We start from the raw sequence: 17,193 nt of genomic DNA, 5'->3' as shown, positions 1-17,193 counted from the left end.
TTCTAATAGTAATTATAAATTCTTGATAAAATAGAAGCAACAATAAAAACTATTTATTTGCACTAGGAAGCAAAAGCAGTATGAAACAATAGATGATTCAACTTTTGAAAGAAGGAAACCACACTGGGTGAGTACACAGTTAAGAGGTTACATGGCTTTGACCTTGAGTGTCTTCCCTATTTCCATATGGCAAGTGGCTAATAGGACTCACACTGAAAATAATATTTTTATTGGCATGAGGAGTCAGGAATGACTTCAGTATTGTCAGACTGTCTAGAAATTGAAGAGGGGACCCCAGAAAGGAGTTGGGGGGAGGATTTAAAAATAAATACTTTTGAAATCTTTAATTGAGTCTTGAACTATGCATGTGTAGGGCAACACTTCAAGAAGTCTGGGACAAAAACAGAAGCTAGGAGGCTGAAAGAACTGAGCAGAGAATTAACCAGTTTCCTACTGCAGGTACATAGACTTTGGAATTTTAGCCTGTATCCTCACTAAAGTTAGAAGGACTTTGATAACACCTTGAGTTTTCCATTAAAAACTTTAGGATTCAAGAATATATCCTAGGACTAAGGGATTTCCCTCTAGGAATAGAGAAAAGCTGAAATAGACCTACCTTAACAAAACTTCCATCCTACTGATAATAATTTATCTGACTGATAGAAGAGGAAGAAAATAGAATATGAAGCTTCTACAATGTATTTCTCACAATTTATAATATGCTATCAATAATTATTTCACATGCAAAGGAAAGAAAAAAAATGTAATCCAGACCCAAGTGAAAAATGAGTCACTATAAACAGAACCACGGCTGACCTGGATATTGGAATTGACAGTTATAGACTGTAAAACCACCATGTGAAATCTGTTAAGGAATTTACATGACAAGATACATATAATGGGTGGGGAGATATGAAATTTCAGAAGTGATATTAAAATAGTAAGAAAAAAATCCAAACAAATTTCAAGAACTGAAAAAAATCTAAATTTAAGGTAAAAATTGAGTGTCATTAATAGCAGATTTAACACAGCTCAGTAATAAAAAGACAATAAAAATTAGCAAAAGGCATGAATGGGCATTTCCAAAAAGAAATAAACAAATGGCCAACAGACAACTAGCAAGATTCTTAACATCATTAATCATCAGGGAAATGTAAACTGAATATTCCTTTATAACTATTAGAAATGCTAAAATTAAAAATGCTGACAACACCAAAGGAATGCCAAAATTTTTACTTTCATATACTGCTTGAGGTATGTAGAAACGATATGCTAGCTTTTTGTAAAGTTAAATATATATATGTGTGTGTGTGTGTATATTAGTCATTTTTATCATCACTGTGAACCAATACCTGATATAAAAAACTTGAAGGAGGAAAGGTTTGTTTTCTTTCCAATTTCATCTCATGGTCACTCTGCTCTGTGTTTCTGGGCCCATGTTGAGGCAGAACATGATGGTGGGGTATCTTGTGGAGAAGGAGGCTGTTCACCTCATGACTGACAGAAAACAGAGAAAAAGAAATAGACTGGAGACCAAGCATAACTTTCAAAGGCATGCCTGTAGTGACCTACTTCCCGCAACTACGTCCCCCACCTAAACTTTCCAGAACTTCCAAAAATAGCCCACCAACTGGGGACCTAGGATTTCAACCTAGGACTGTGGAACTCTGCAATTTGGAGTAGTTCAACATAGAGCCTGTGGCAAATAGTTCATATTCAAATCAGAACAATTCAGTGTACCTACCCAGAAATTTTGTTCATAGGTATTTTTCCAAGGAAATGAAAACATAGCCACAAAGGACTTATTTAGCATGCAGATTTATTCATAATTAAAAACTGTAAATAACTCTATGCCCATTTACAGATGAATAAAGAAATTATGGTATATTCAACTGTGGAATATTACACAGAAATAAAAAAGGAATAAAATCCTAACACATGCAGCACAGATGAATTTCAAAATTATGCTAAATGAAAGACACCAGACTATCAAAACTGAAGTTAGAAGTCATACTATAGTTTAAATGGTTATTGAAATTAAAATAGAGTCTCCCTTTGGGTGGTGAGAAAGGAATTCAGGTGGAATTCAGATGGAATTCACTACTCAGGGAGATCCAAAGTGGTGACTGAGACACAGACGCAGATTGTATGAGCCCCGGGAATCAGGGACCTTGCTGAGATGCTGGAGACACACTTGGCTAAGGTAAAGCACCAGGGAGAACTGAAACTTCAGCACCCTAAACCCCTAGCCCATGGAAGGCTTCTCCATGTCACAATACACTGAAAGAAAAGGTGGGCTGCTGCCTGCCTGCTGGCCCACTGGGCCTCCACCACACAGGACAGCCAGGCTGCCACTCACCTACCTGCCTGCCTCCACACCAACTGCCTCCCCCCACAGGAGGGCTCCAGCATCACCAGATGCCATCTGCAAACCTGTCTAGGAGACACAGACAAACAGGACTGGAGATAAAGGAGTAACACCAGAAATATTGAGACTGAAATTCTACTGTTCCTGAACCAGGGATTTTTCTTTTCTTTTTTTTTGTTTCTTTTCTTTAAGTGTTTGTTTTCCTTGTTTCCTGTTTTATTGTCCACCATCTCTCCCTGTTGATTTCTTTGGTTCTCCATTTTTTTCTCTTTCTTTTTCTTCTTTTTTCTCCTTCTTTCTTGATTTTGTTAATTTTACTATTGTAAGTTAGCTAATACTAAATTACATATAGACCAGGAACAGAAACAGTACCAAGTGAAATGATGGGAAGATGAAAAAGGGATGGAAACCATTCTCCCACCGCAAAAAAAAAAAAAAAAGTACAGGATTCAGAGGGAAATGAAGAAAACAGATACCCAGATCCAGACTCCAACAAAACAAAGATAAACTATACCACAGAACACAAAGAAGCCCACAAGAACATTCTGAAAGAAGAAATTCTGCAAGTAAGCAATGAGAGTTTCACAGAGATGTTACTAGAAATGGTCAACCGAAACATACAGGAGGCACTCAAGAAATTCCAAGACAACAAAAATAAAGAATATGAGAAAATACAAAAATAAATAAATGAAATCATAGGAGCCCTAAATAAACACCAAAGTGAAACAGAGAACACCATAAATAGATAAGTGAATTAAGGATGAAAATTGACAATAATAAAGAGGAAGTGACCCATGATATGGAAAATCTCAGAAAAAAGAATGAAACAGAAATACAAAACAAAATGGAAGGCCACTCCAGCAGACTAGAACAAGAAGACAGAATCTCAGAACTCAAAGATGAAATGGTAATTAAAGGAAAAACTGAAGAACTATTAGTCAGACAACTCAAGACCTCTCAAAGGAATATGCAAGAACTCACCGACTCCATCAAAAGACCAAACCTGAGAATCATGGACATTGAAGAAGGAGAAGACATGCAAGCAAAAGGAATGTATTATATATTCAACAAAATAATAACAGAAAATTTCCCAAATCTAGAGAAAACTATGCTCACTTAGGTACAGGATGCCTCCAGGACACCAAACAGACTTGACCAAAATAGAACTACCCCACGACATATTATCATTAAAACAACAAGAACAGAGACTCAAGAAAGAATATTGAAGGCTATAAGATTGAAAATATAACATACAAAGGTACACCCATCAAAATCACAGCAGATTTCTCAACAGAAAACTTAAAATCAAGAAGAGCATGGAGTGAGGTCTTCTGGACACTGAATGAAAATAACTTCAACCCTAGGATACTCTGTCCAGCAAAACTATCATTCAAAATAGGTGGAGCAATAAAAGTCTTCCATGATAAACAGAAACTAAAACAATATATGACCAGTAAACCACCACTACAAAAGATTCTCCAAGGAATTCTGCACAAAGAAAGTGAAAGCAAACAACATCATGAAAGGGCAGGGAAAACCAAACCACAGGAGAAGAAAAGGCAAGAAAGTAGAGTAACATTGATTGAGCTGCACACAATCAAACCTTTAAACAACAAAGACAACTAAATGACAGGAATCACCACACACCAATCAATACTAACACTGAATGTTAACGGATTTAATTCCCCCATCAAAAGGCATTGTTTGGCAAACTGGATTAAAAAGGAAGATCCAACAATCTGCTGCCTACAGGAGACCCATTTCATTGACAAGCACTGAGGGGTGAAAGGCTGGAAGAAGATTTACCAAGCCAATGGTCCCTGAAAACAAAATAGACTTCAAACTTACATCGATCAAATGAGATAACAAAGGATACTTCATACTAATAAAAGGGGAAATATGCCAAAAGGAGATAACAATTATCAACCTATATGCACCCAACATCAATGCACCCAATTTCATCAAACATACTCTAGGACCTAAAAACATATATAGACTCCAACACAGTGGTAGTGGGAGCCTTTAATACCCCTCCACCACCAACAGATAGGTCATCCAAACAAAAAGATCAATAAGGAAATTCTAGAACTAAATCACACCATAGATCAAATGGACCTAGCTGATGTCTACAGAATATTTCATCCAACTTCTGCACAATATACATTATTCTCAGAAGATCATGGAACCTTCTCCAAAATTGAGCATATCTTACCTATCCTGTAATACACCTAAAAAATTAGCTAGTATTTGTTGCCCTCAATGCAGAGAAACTAAAGCAGATACCTTAAAAGCAACTGAGGCTAATAGGAGAAGGGGACCAGGAACTAGAGAAAAGGTTAGATCAAAAAGAATTAACCTAGAAGGTAACACACATGCACAGGAAATCAATGTGAGTCAACTCCCTGTATAGCTATCCTTATCTCAACTAGCAAAAACCCTTGTTCCTTCCTATTATTGCTTATACTCTCTCTTCAACAAAATTAGAGATAAGGGCAAAATAGTTTCTGCCGGGTAGCGAGGGGGTGGGGAGAGGGAGGGGGCGGAATGGGTGGTAAGAGAGGGAGTGGGGGCTGGGGGAGAAAAAGCATTGTATGCACATATGAATAATAAAAAAATAAAAATTAAAAAAAAAAAAGAAAAAGGAACAAAGGATAAAACAGAGAAAGGATAGTCTTCAACAAATGGTACTGCTAAAAAAAACAGAATCTAGAGACAGATCTTACATTATTAAAAAAAAATTGAGCATATCTTAGGACACAAAGCAAGCCTCAGCAAATATCAGAAAATAGAAATAATCCCATGCATTCTACCTGATCACATTGCATTAAAACTAGAAATCAACAGCAAAACACATGCAAATAATTGGAAGCTGAACAAGACATTGCTCAATGATCAATGAGTCATTGAAGAAATAAAAGAGGAAATTAAAAGGTTCCTGGAAGTTAATAAAAATGAAAACATGACCTACTGGAACCTATGGGACACAGCAAAGGCAGTCCTAGGAGGAAAGTTTACAGCCATGAGTATGCTATTTATACACAATGGAATTTTACTCAGCCGTGAAATCATCTGCAGGTAAATGCATGGAACTGAAGAACATGATTCTGAGTGAGGTTAGCCAGACTCAGAAGACCAAAAATCATCATATGTTCTCCCTCATATGTGGACTTTAGATCTAGGGTAAATGCAGCAATGTGGTTGAACTTGGATCACATGACAAGGGGAGAGCACACACAGGAGGTATGGGAATAGATAGAAAACCCAAAGCATGAAAGCATTTGATGTCCCCACTCCAGAGGAACTAATACAGAAACCTTAAAGCGACAGAGGTTAACATGAGAAGGGGATCAGGAACCAGTGTAAAGCTCAGTTAGAGATGAATCAACTTGGGTTGTAACACATTTGTACATGAAAGCAATGCTAGGAATCTTTCTGTATAGCTATCCTTAACTCAACTAGCAAAAATGCTTTGTCTTCCTTATTATGCCTATGTCTTCTCTTCAACAAAATTAGAGATAAGGGCAGAGCAGGTTCTGGGGGAGGGGGGAAGAACTTGGGAGAGGGGGGCAAGGGGGAGAAATGACCCAAACAATGTATGCACATGTGAATAAATGAATTAAAAAAAGAAAGAAAGAAAATTTCTTGGGTTGATGGAAATGTTTCGTATCTTTTTGGCATCATGGTGACATGACTATACACCTTTATTAAAATACTGCAAAATTCCATGTTTAGAGTCTCTGCATTTGGTTGTATGTACATTTTAAGTCATAAATACAATGAATGGAAATTTAAAAATGGAATATAGTGGTTGAATTTTTTACCTGCAAGAATTCAGTTGAGACTGCCTGCCTTTGAGACCTGAAGATAGTGAGTCATAATGGTTAAGTGCATCACTGCTACATCAGACAAATCTGGGATTTTGAATCATATCGACAGTTCTTTGTGGATGTAGGCAAGTTACTAATGTTTTCTAAACTCTCATCAAATCTGGTGATAAAATTAGTATCCATCTTACAAGGTTTTCCTTGGTATAATGCCTGGCACATAGGCTATTTCCTCCATTTCAGTTCTGGTCATTGTTCTTTACCTTTTTCTTTTTCTTTTTTCAGTGGCACTGCGGTTTGAACTCAGGGCCTCACACTTGCTAGGCATGTGCTCTACCACTTAAGCCACTTCACCAGGCCCTGGTCATTGCCCTAATGCAGGCAGGAATACTGCTGTAACCATGAAGATTTTAAGAATGGGGTATCTGCAAACTGCATTGCACTGCAATCTGAAAAATGCAAGACAATATTTGAGTGCATATGATTAAGTACACCAGCAAATTTCAGTTATCCATTTCAAACCAAGTAACTAATCATCTCTTTACTAGGAAAAACTGTTCACTTTTAAATACTTTCCATGAATCTCTTATAAAAAATTGAAACAAAGAAATTTGAACATAAATTATTTCCCTAACAGTTTTACCCTCTGTTTCCCATTCCACAATCACATAGTCAAGGTGTATATCTCTCCAGTACATGCATATATGTATATGTTCACATGCACAAGTGTATGTATGTAACTTTTTAAATAAAATTGTGACTATACAGAATCTTCTAAATTTGGCATTTTCACTTAGAAATCTTTTCATATTTAGGACTCTGTTTACCTGGAAAGTTGACCTTTTCTTTTTAATAGCTGCATATAATAATCTATGACATGGATAGACATATTTGATAAGCTCCTAGTTGATGAACACTCAAGTAATTTCAAGTGTTCATTATTACAGACAACTGCAACATTATTGAACATATGTCTTTTACATGTGTGTTGATAATTTCATAAAATAAATTCAAAAAGGCAAATTTTCTATTTGAAAGAGTTTGAGTAAAATTTTTCAATCTCTTTCTATAAGAGAAAAAGTGTGTTTTGAATGTAGGTGTGCATAGACAATGAGAGAAGGACCACCAGAATATTGGAGTTCTCTGGATAATAAATAATGGCTTTCATATTCTTGCTTTTCTATATTTCTCATGTTCTTATAAGAAAGAATTGTTTTAAAACATAAAAAAATTACATGTTAGAGTATTTAAGATGACATCAACACAGCACATAACATTGTATATAAATTATGCTGATGTTAGGTAACATCTTTATTGACACTGATTTATAAGGAAAGTGGAGCTTAGAGCATGGTGTGGCTGGTAAAAAGTAGAGTAAGGATCTCAACTAGGTCTGTGAAGCACTGCAGTATAAAGTGGTCTGGAGTGAATTCATTTTGATGTGAGAGTCTTTAAGATACAAGTTTATTCTCAAACTTTATAGATTCGCGAGTGGTGATGCGGGAAAGCCCAGATAAGCTTGTTTCTCTGCGAGACTTGTTCTGCCAAAAGTGATGCCACCATGTCAGTCTGTTTAACTGAAGCCAACTGAACAGTAAACAAGTCATACTTTTCTCAGTACCAATGTCCTGTCCAATATCCAGTTTCCTTTCAAAATACTAATGGTAATAATTGAGAGCATTGGTGTTATGGACTATGGAGGGGAGGGGAGGTCTTCAGACCTCTAAAATCCAGTCTGTTTTCACATTCTAGATTACTCCTACTCTTTCTTTCTGTATCTTTCCCTTGACTTTCTGTCTTGCATTTGTTTTCTGTCCAGGGGTCCTGTTCAGTAATAACCGAACACTTAAATTCTCAATTTAACTTATATGAATATGGTCTTTTAGCCCTCTACCTATCCACTCACCACCCCCCCACCCAATTCAGTCACAGAAAGGTTTAATTTCCAGTGAAAGCAGCTTTGTGATTTTCATCGTGATAGCTAGATATAAAGGGATCCAAATGAGAAGCCAAAAAGCTGATGGCTCATGAGATTGACCAAAGACATAAGTAAGAACTGCTGTAGCAGTTCCATTTTAGTCTATACCAAGCAAGTGAGCGGTGATCTTCTGGACGTTTGTTGCCACCTAATCTACCCTTTAGTGTCGTGTAGCACCCAATCAGATACCCTACAGAAGTACATCCTTTTTGCATCATGCTTTTGCTGGGAGAAGTTATACAGAAGTTTGGTTCTTATTTGGGCACCTTTTCTTTCACCATTTCACTCATGATGTGAGTGCAAATATTGCAGAGTACCCAACTTTCCTCCTGACCTCATCTAAAACTTATGGTGTGTTGCAGACAACACTTAACTGCTCAGAAGAGATAGCATTTTCTTCCCAAGCCTGTGCTCAGTGACATTGTGTTGGTGTGTAAAGTTGGATGGGGGTGGTATTTATACCAGAGGAACTGGAAAATGCTACATATCAGGGACTCCCCCACTCCAAGAGAACTCATTTAACATTTACCATCACACCACTTCTAACATTCTTCTACTTCTACTCACCACATAAATCCGAGAGAGAGAGAGAGAGAGAGAGAGAGAGACAGAGAGAGAGGGGGGGTGGAGAGAATGAATCACAAATTATTTCTGGGAGGAAAAAATTGAGTTTCTTTTCTCATTTCAAGTTTTACATTTATTCCCAAGAGGTCAAATACAGGCTAACTTTTTTTCTCTCTCCCCTAGTGGACGGCTGTATTCATAGAGCAGCAGGTCCCTGTTTGCTAGCTGAATGTCGTAACCTGAATGGCTGTGAGACTGGACATGCAAAAATCACATGTGGCTATGACCTGCCTGCAAAATGTGAGTACAACTTTTTTAATGGTGTTTCAAAATCACTTGCTGCTTGAAACACCTTGTTTTTTCCCTCATGTTCATAAATTGAAAAAGAACATGGTAATGCTGGTATTTAATTAAATGTGCTTGTATTCAGATGTGTGTGTATATATTTATTTATGTGATGTTTAACTGTAGGTGGTTTTTTTGTTCAGATCTTTAACAGGGTGTCTCTGAAACAGGGAAATAAATATATGAGCAAAATATACATTACAGTATTTAAATGCCATGACTGACAGCTTCTGGAAATGATGCCAGTTTCTTATTCCTTGTTCACGATTCTTGATTGTGGATGTGTTTAGAGCAAAGGAGATCAAAGTGATGTATTGTGTTTTCAGCTGCCATGTAAAGGCCGACTGGCAATTACAGCCAAGGCATCTGTCACACTTTGCTTTCAGGAAAAGCCAGTGGAATGTGGTTGTCAGTGTGAGAATGTATTTGCTCTTTGAATGTGGAATGGTCAAAATTTCCATTATATTTAAATAGAGAGAAGCATTGCATTTGATTGACCTTGTTGCCTAGTTGTTTAGCCAACTGGAGTGACATGGTATAGAGTAAAAATTCTAAAAGAGAAGCTGGTTAAAGGTGCAGCATTTTTAAACCACATAATCTTCAGGGACTGGGGATGGAGGCAGGGCTTTCAGTTTCATTGCACCATTAAGGTGTGCATTGACCTGGAAATTGAGACACCAATTTATTGATTATTCCATTCACCCACTTCTTACAATACTGTTCAGATCTGTGAACACATTTTATGTAAAAGTGACGCTTTTTAAAAATTTTTAACAGTAGAGAAAAAACTTAAAAACTATAACACAATTTGTACAATACAATTTGAATTCTGTATAGACAGGTTGTATAAGAATAAATTTCCTATGGATGTGTCTGAATGGAGACAGTATGTTTTAAAGGTTACTTTTAAAGTGTGTTAAAACGTGAGGATTTTTAATAAAGAGCAATATATTAAAATAGCATTTTTCTTTATAAACATTCTGTTGCTCAGAATCGGTTGCTAGTGAAATATATCAACTATATACTGATTAATTCTTACTTTAATGACTACTTATTTTTCTTTCTTTTTAGTGTTTTTAACTTTGTGTGAGAGTCCAGTGGCCCCTCACTCTTGCCTGGAGTATATACTTACGTCATATAATGCTCTGTGCATTCAATGGTGTTTACAGCCTTTCTCTTGCTGATCACAGAACTCATAACCTGTGTATTAAAGTTGATTTCCCTCACCAAGTTATATAGTTTACCAACATTGTTTTCTTTTTTCCATTCTAACACCATACTACTTTTGTGTTTTCAGTAACTTATACAACCCTAGGAAGCAACAGATTATTGACTATTTTCAGGCATGTGTCTGTCCTTAAACCAAATAATAAGCCAGGTTTACTATTGATTTACTGCTTTCTTTCTTACGTTAAAACCCAAATCAAAATTCTCACTCTAAACTTTCTGGACAGGGAAACGTAGACTCTCTAAATATGCTCAAATAAAATGATAGCTCTAGAGTATGAGTTGATGGTGTGATAATGTGCTTGCTGCTATTTGACATCTTCTGAGCAAGTTATTCTACTTTCTTTGAATGTCATTCCTCTTATTTCAGAGTTACTGAGAATTTACACAATACCAGGCACTAAGGTTAAAAAAAAAAATAGTACCTTAATACCTATGCTTGAGAAATTCCCATGTTCAAATTGTATCTTTGAGCTAAGGTATACTTTCATGGCCATCTTGAGGCAAGTGAATCTTTGTGTGACAATGACTCCAGACATGGAAAATCAGTCTATAGGACTTGGCACAGAATCCACGTGAGCTGAGAAACTGAAAATTTGATTCATACTCAAGTCACTGTATGTATAGCTCACAGGGGATGTTTAGTAAAAAATGAATAAATAAATAAATAAATAAGAAGGAGGATGTGGGAAGAGGGTATATATGGTGCAAATATTGTGTACACATGTATGAAATGGAAAAATGAGAACTGTTGAAACTAATCCAGGAGTGGAGTGAGGGAGGGACAAAGGAGAATGATGGAGGGGATGAATTAAACTATAATATATTATAAGAACTTTTGTAAATGCCACAATGTACCTCCAGCACAGTAACAACAGTAATAATAATAAAAAGAAGAGAATCCGACAGAATAGAAATTGGCCAACTAGCATGGAAGTGCTACCTCATAATAGTCACAAATTCGAACTATTTGTGAAAAGGTCTTTATATTTCTGTATATTTAAAAAGAAAATTGATTGACATTAAAAGCATAATGGAAAGGAATATGAAAATGAGTCAGAATAGCTTACATTTGAATGCTACTTTATGGTATTTCACAGTACTTCCACAAGTCCTATATTTTATTTATTTTTTTTCTAAAAGCAATGAGTGCTTTTATTAAATTTAGAGAAACTATCACCACAAATACATGACTTCTTCAGAAACAAGCCCTATATTTTAAATTATGTTTTATAAACATTGCATGTGTTCATTTTCCTTTTCCCTATCCCTGAGAGATGTTTTCTTTCTTATCAATTTGGTTCATCCATTTCAGAATCATTAACAATCCACAGATGTGCTTTTGTAGTGAGAGAATAAAAAGGAAGCTCATTACATACTGTTTGGGTCATTTTCTCCTACATATTTAACAATTCTATGACAGTTTGACAGCAGATACTAGTTCCTATCTGTCCTATGAGATAGCGGGTTTATCATTATAGGGGTACTAAAGCCAGTCATCCATCCACAAACGATAATATCTTCATGCATCAGCAATTTGCTTGCAAAATGCTATTGTCTGGGTTACAGACAAACTTGGCCGTTTTGGACTGGTTTTTGCTTCTATGCTTGATAAATTAATCTATTCATAAATGGTTGTATTTTAATTAATTACTTGTAGTCTTTATTGGTAGAATGATAAACCGCAGATATTTTGTTTATTCTTCATTGCTTAGGTATTTGAAATATCTTTTCTGACACAAAAACATCCAATCACTTTTTCCCAAAAGAAATGTTGAGTGACAAGAATATCAGCCAATATTTCATCGAAAGCTTTATTTAGTAAGTAAAGGACCATTTATGTAATTGAAGCTTTAAGGGTTTTTCACTTCTATGACATTAGATTCTTTGGGATTTGCAATGAAATTTCAATTTCCATAATTTTTAGAAGCTTTTTGACATGTGGGATGTTTCTATTCATTCTGTTATCTTTCCATCAGAATCATGCTTCATGGTGAGTGAAATTTGTCCAAGTTCTATTGTCAATGTATAGCTTCTTATCTCTTAAAATATGCACTGAATTAATGTGAATGAATGAAAGATCAAATGAATAAATTATTTTAGGACTTTTCACCTGGAAAATATCTTTTTAACTTTGGCCTCTACCTTTCATGCTTTTCATATTACAATCCATCTGTACAGGCCTGGCAAAGTTATCATACTTATGCTCAAAATCCTTATAAATGTCTACAAGACTTACTTGATGTGACCTTTTCTCTCTGACATCTCCTTCTGCTCTCTCCCTCACTCACATTGGATGCTTTGTGATCCTTAATGCCTTCACACTGGCATTTCCTCTGCCTAGAATTCTGTTCTTCTAGATACCTACATTCTCTTAACTACTTCAAACCCTTGTTTAAATGTACACTCAGGTGTCACCTTAGCCAACCTATTTATAATTGTTTCTCTGATTTATTTGTAACAGCTTATCTGTGGCATGGAACCTTCAAATGTACGATTATTTACTTATTTATTTTGTTTATTATCTATCTCCTCCTACTAGAAATAGAGACTTTAGGAGGGTATACTTTTCCTTTATTGCTTTCTCCATTATTTTTGTAAAAATGTCTTATGCATAATAGAAGCATTTATATTATGAAAGATATTTGTTGAAAGAATGAATGAAAACTAGTAGAATACTTTCAAAATCCCCCAATGTTATTTTAAAAACAGACTTGTTATCCTGATTATCTTTGGTGTTCCATGATTTTCTGTCAGATCTTGAACTACTTACAACCTTTTGTGTGATATGAATTGCTCAGTGTGTCTGAGGCATGGGATTTATATTTGTGGCTATCTAGAAAGCTCTTTCTTTGATCTTTTCTACCTCTCTTTCAGACTCAGCTCAGATATCACTTCTGCCACAAAACAAGTCTTATCACTTCAGCTGCAAGTGACTTCTTTTTTCTTTAAACTCTGGAATACTTTATGTCAACACACCAAGAACACTTTCTACATGCTACCATTTATTGTTATATATACAAACTTTCCACCTTTTTAGCAGAGTCCCTTGTATATAATTGGTACTAGAGAAATATCTATCAAGCAAATTGTTAAAAGTGACAAACTGGTTAGTAATTGGTGGTAGATAGGACGTAAAAGAGAAGTTATACTAATATTTCTAAGAAATGATGAAATTAGTATCAATTACCCATTATGTTTTTTAAATTATACTTTAACATATATCCAGTTCCAAAATTTCCTAAGAAATATACTCTTAATAGAGTATCTCCTAAAGGGGAGATATAAAAATAAAGACACCACATCAAAGTTTATTTTCATTGTAGTTCACATATCTATTTTATTTCTTTAGAATACATTAGGCTTTGGGGATAAATAATCACCAAGGATTAATGGAAAAGATGTGTATGTAAAATTCCTTGTATTTAATCTTTCCAAGGCATCAAAGAGTAATATTAGCATCTGACTCACAGTTTCTCATTAATCATTTGAAGGGAAACTAGAGTGAAAGACCATAGAATAATATGTTTGAATGAGTGGTATGAATCAGAGTCCTTATTCTATTCCCAGGTGCAATAATAATCAGATAATAGTAACTTAAAAGGTACTGTTGATAATAATTAGTACTTTTCTTGTGCCCTTCATCAAGAAATCATAGTACTTTGAAACACTAGCTCATCAGTCCTTTTGAAATTCCTATGAGGAAGTGACATGACAAGTAATGATAGTTTTTTTCTAGCATAAATTGAAATTCAGATACAGAAAGGATAAGTCTGTTGCTTGCTCCCCATATTAAACTAAATCAATACTTAAGGCATAGTGACAGCCTAGGATCCCTGGACTAGGGTGACAGTCAGTGGCAGGTATTACCTAGACCTGTTACCTGTTTCTGTAGATAAAGTTTTATTAGAACACAGCCATGCCTATTTGTTTACATATTTTATGGTTGGTTTCATGTAACCAAGTTGAGTGGTTGCTATATGTATTATATGGCCACAAAGCCTGAAACATGTTCTATCTGGGCCTTTATAGAAAAAGTTTGCCAATCCCTGGTCTAAAGCAATATTCATGGTTTATAAAGGAGGGAAGGTTAGATTCAAAGAGGTTAATATTTATTGAATTTTTTAAAGTACATGTTATTTACTGAAAACACAACTGACAAAAATAGCACTAAAATACCTGCCGTCTGTTTCTTGGGACAGTCCTTGCTTTTGTTGCCTTAAAAAAACCATCTCTTTGGAGGATGATCTGAATCTTTTCAAATCTTTCAAATAAGTAGCTGGCCTTGTAAAAAATTCTGGGAAAAAATGGTCATTTTTTTCTCAATAGGGCCAGAACTGGGAAGTGAGTAAGTCAAGTCTCTGAAGGGAGAATTAGCTTAAAACACTGGAGTATTAGGCAATAAATCTTTCTTCCTTATCTCCGCCACTGCGGTTAGCTAATGTACCTGCAGTCCTGAGGAAATTCAGTTTCTGGAGTAGGTAACTTATAAGATGGTTCTGGGTTAGTCCTCTGTGAAGAGTGACCTGATTTTGGCCATTCTCTCAGCAGGTGTCTGATTGTGAAAGCAGTGGAGTAGGCATGCTGCTAAGAGTGTAACTCTGCCAGGCTTTGATGAAGACCTGAGGGCTCTCATGAGCCCATTCCATAATTAAATGACTTATATTACTTAAAGAGAAAAATGGCTTTTGATGAACATAAAATCATCTTCCTTCCAGAAAGAGGAGGATGGGATTGTTCCTCCTAGAAATCAACTGTGATTGGTTCATTTTCTTTAAGTACTTTAGGAATTTAGTTTCTATTTAAATCCATTTCTCCATAATTACCACCTCCTTTGTGTATAGTAAGCAGTTTTATATTATCTTCTTAGTGATCCTCATTATGAATATGAAAATAAAAGGGACAGAAACATAAAACCCCGAGCAGTAGGTCTCAAAATGTGGTCCCTGGAGCAATAACACCAGCAGAAGTGCACTCTCACCTGGGAATTTGTTACAGGTGCAAATTTTCATGCCCTACCCCACAATGGCTGAATCAGAAACTCTGATGGACGCTCAAGTGTACGACCATCGTCTAGAGAGATGTGAGTGAATGAGGAACAATTCTTTGACCTCCACCTTTGGCTACACAACCTAGACATCATTTTGGGTTACAGACTAGGGCTTTCTTTAAAGAGAACTCTAACATGATCTTTTCATTTATAGCATTTTCACAGTTAGTGATAATGTCTATATTTGTTGACTTGTCTGTTTATTGCTTGTTTTCAAACAGAGAAACAGAGGAGTACAGAAGTCATATCAGTCTCATTCATCCCTGGGATCCTTAGCATCTGACATAGAACCCTGCACAAGAGCTGGCTCTTGATACATATTTACTGGAAGAATTAATAACAGTATTGCCTATGTCTCTTCCTATCCTTTGTTAGTAGGTGTCACTGTAGGAAACTAACCAAGAATCCATTCAAGGTAGGACTACCCTAGTCCAGAAATCTGCAGAGCTGATTCTGCTGCTGTATGCAGTGTCTGTTATATTATCACCGCACGCGCTCCTTGCTCAGATTCTAGCAGTACAGGAAATCACAAGGGAAAAATTTGTTTAACTGTCTACCTGCCACACATGCATCCCATACTTCATTGTTTTGATCTATTATGATAATGTAAATTTCATTCCCACATGCTTTTGTGATAAAATAACAAAACTATTTTAACAATAAATAATGTTTTTTAAAACAGCTACATTTTGAAAGTACTTATGTTGTTGTATTACTGGCTGAATGTAGAATAAGGCCTGTGCTTTGCTTGCATTATTTGCTGTCTTAGCTGGTCTTCAGAAAACATTGTCTATACCATCTTTTTTCTATATGATCAATAGGAAATAACAATGTAAATCAATTCTGGGTAATAATGTAAATGGGCTCTTGAAGGCAATTCCTGCTGTGAAATAAGTAGTTAGCGGCGACACTGGCATTAACCACAGTGGGGGTAATCAGCCTGTGGATGTGTTTAATCAGAGTTATCAGCTAAGATTAAAAAGAGAGCCACTGTTGTGCAGGGATAATCATTTTCAGGATTTAAAAGATGAAAACGTGAAGGTGTTCTCATAAATTAAAACCATCAGATGGCTTTGAGTAATTTAGGATGCTCAAGGTCAGGAACAACCAACCAGGAAAGGTTAATCTCAGGGCCACAGTAGTTAATGTGCATAGATAGTAGAATACATTTATTGAAATAAGTAGTGAGTGCTGAGTTAAACTCAGATTTTTCCTTGAGCTGTCACTAAAACATATGATTTGGTTTGAAAGTGGGCAATACAGAACAACTTGTAAATATATTAATTATCCCAGCAATTCATTTCAAGTGTTAAATGTTAGAACACTTTATAGCTTGATTAGAAATATTGTCAACCAAAACATTGGAACATGGAACCAAGCTCTGCACCATAGAATAAAAAGTTTACTGTATGCCCAGAACAGTAAATATCAAGGTACAAGATCTGAGGAGAAGTCCTGAATCTGGGATATATTAAATGTTTGCAATGTCCTTTAACAACCTCCAAGCATGAGTTTCCTCTTGTATGGTTATCTGGGGGTAGTGAGATCTATCTTAGCAGAGTCTGTTAAGGAATATACACAGAAGTCCTTTATAATAACGTAAGAAGTTATAGCGATATATGGTTCTAGTATTGGTTGTAAAATACTTAGCATACTTCATTTGTTTGTTCATCCCATGCAAATTGAGTGCTAGTCTAGAATGTAGAATGCATCTCTAGAAAATAGAAGACCAGAGTGAAGAAGACAGCCTTGGTCCCTGTCCTCTTAGACCTCAGGTTCTAGCTGAGAGAGGCAGCTAACGAACACATTTATGTAAAAATAAAGAATCTCAGAGAGT

At 35.8% G+C, this 17,193-nt stretch overlaps 1 protein-coding gene across 12 annotated transcripts in view; it reads left to right on the top strand.

Annotated features, from left to right (window-relative positions):
• Macrod2 (mono-ADP ribosylhydrolase 2) overlaps positions 1 to 17,193 on the top strand; it is a 2,131,419-nt gene that overhangs the window by 717,566 nt on the left and 1,396,660 nt on the right. For all 12 annotated transcript variants that reach the window (XM_074074308.1, XM_074074312.1, XM_074074314.1 and 9 more), the window contains one exon: positions 8,918 to 9,034. In XM_074074308.1, the coding sequence (XP_073930409.1) occupies positions 8,918 to 9,034 (117 nt within the window). The remainder of the gene's footprint in view (positions 1 to 8,917; positions 9,035 to 17,193) is intronic.

Source organism: Castor canadensis, chromosome 5, assembly GCF_047511655.1.
Source record: "Castor canadensis chromosome 5, mCasCan1.hap1v2, whole genome shotgun sequence".
Taxonomy (NCBI): Eukaryota; Metazoa; Chordata; class Mammalia; order Rodentia; family Castoridae; genus Castor; species Castor canadensis.
The sequence above is the reverse complement of the archived record's forward strand: the minus strand, read 5'-3'. Positions and strand labels throughout refer to the sequence as shown.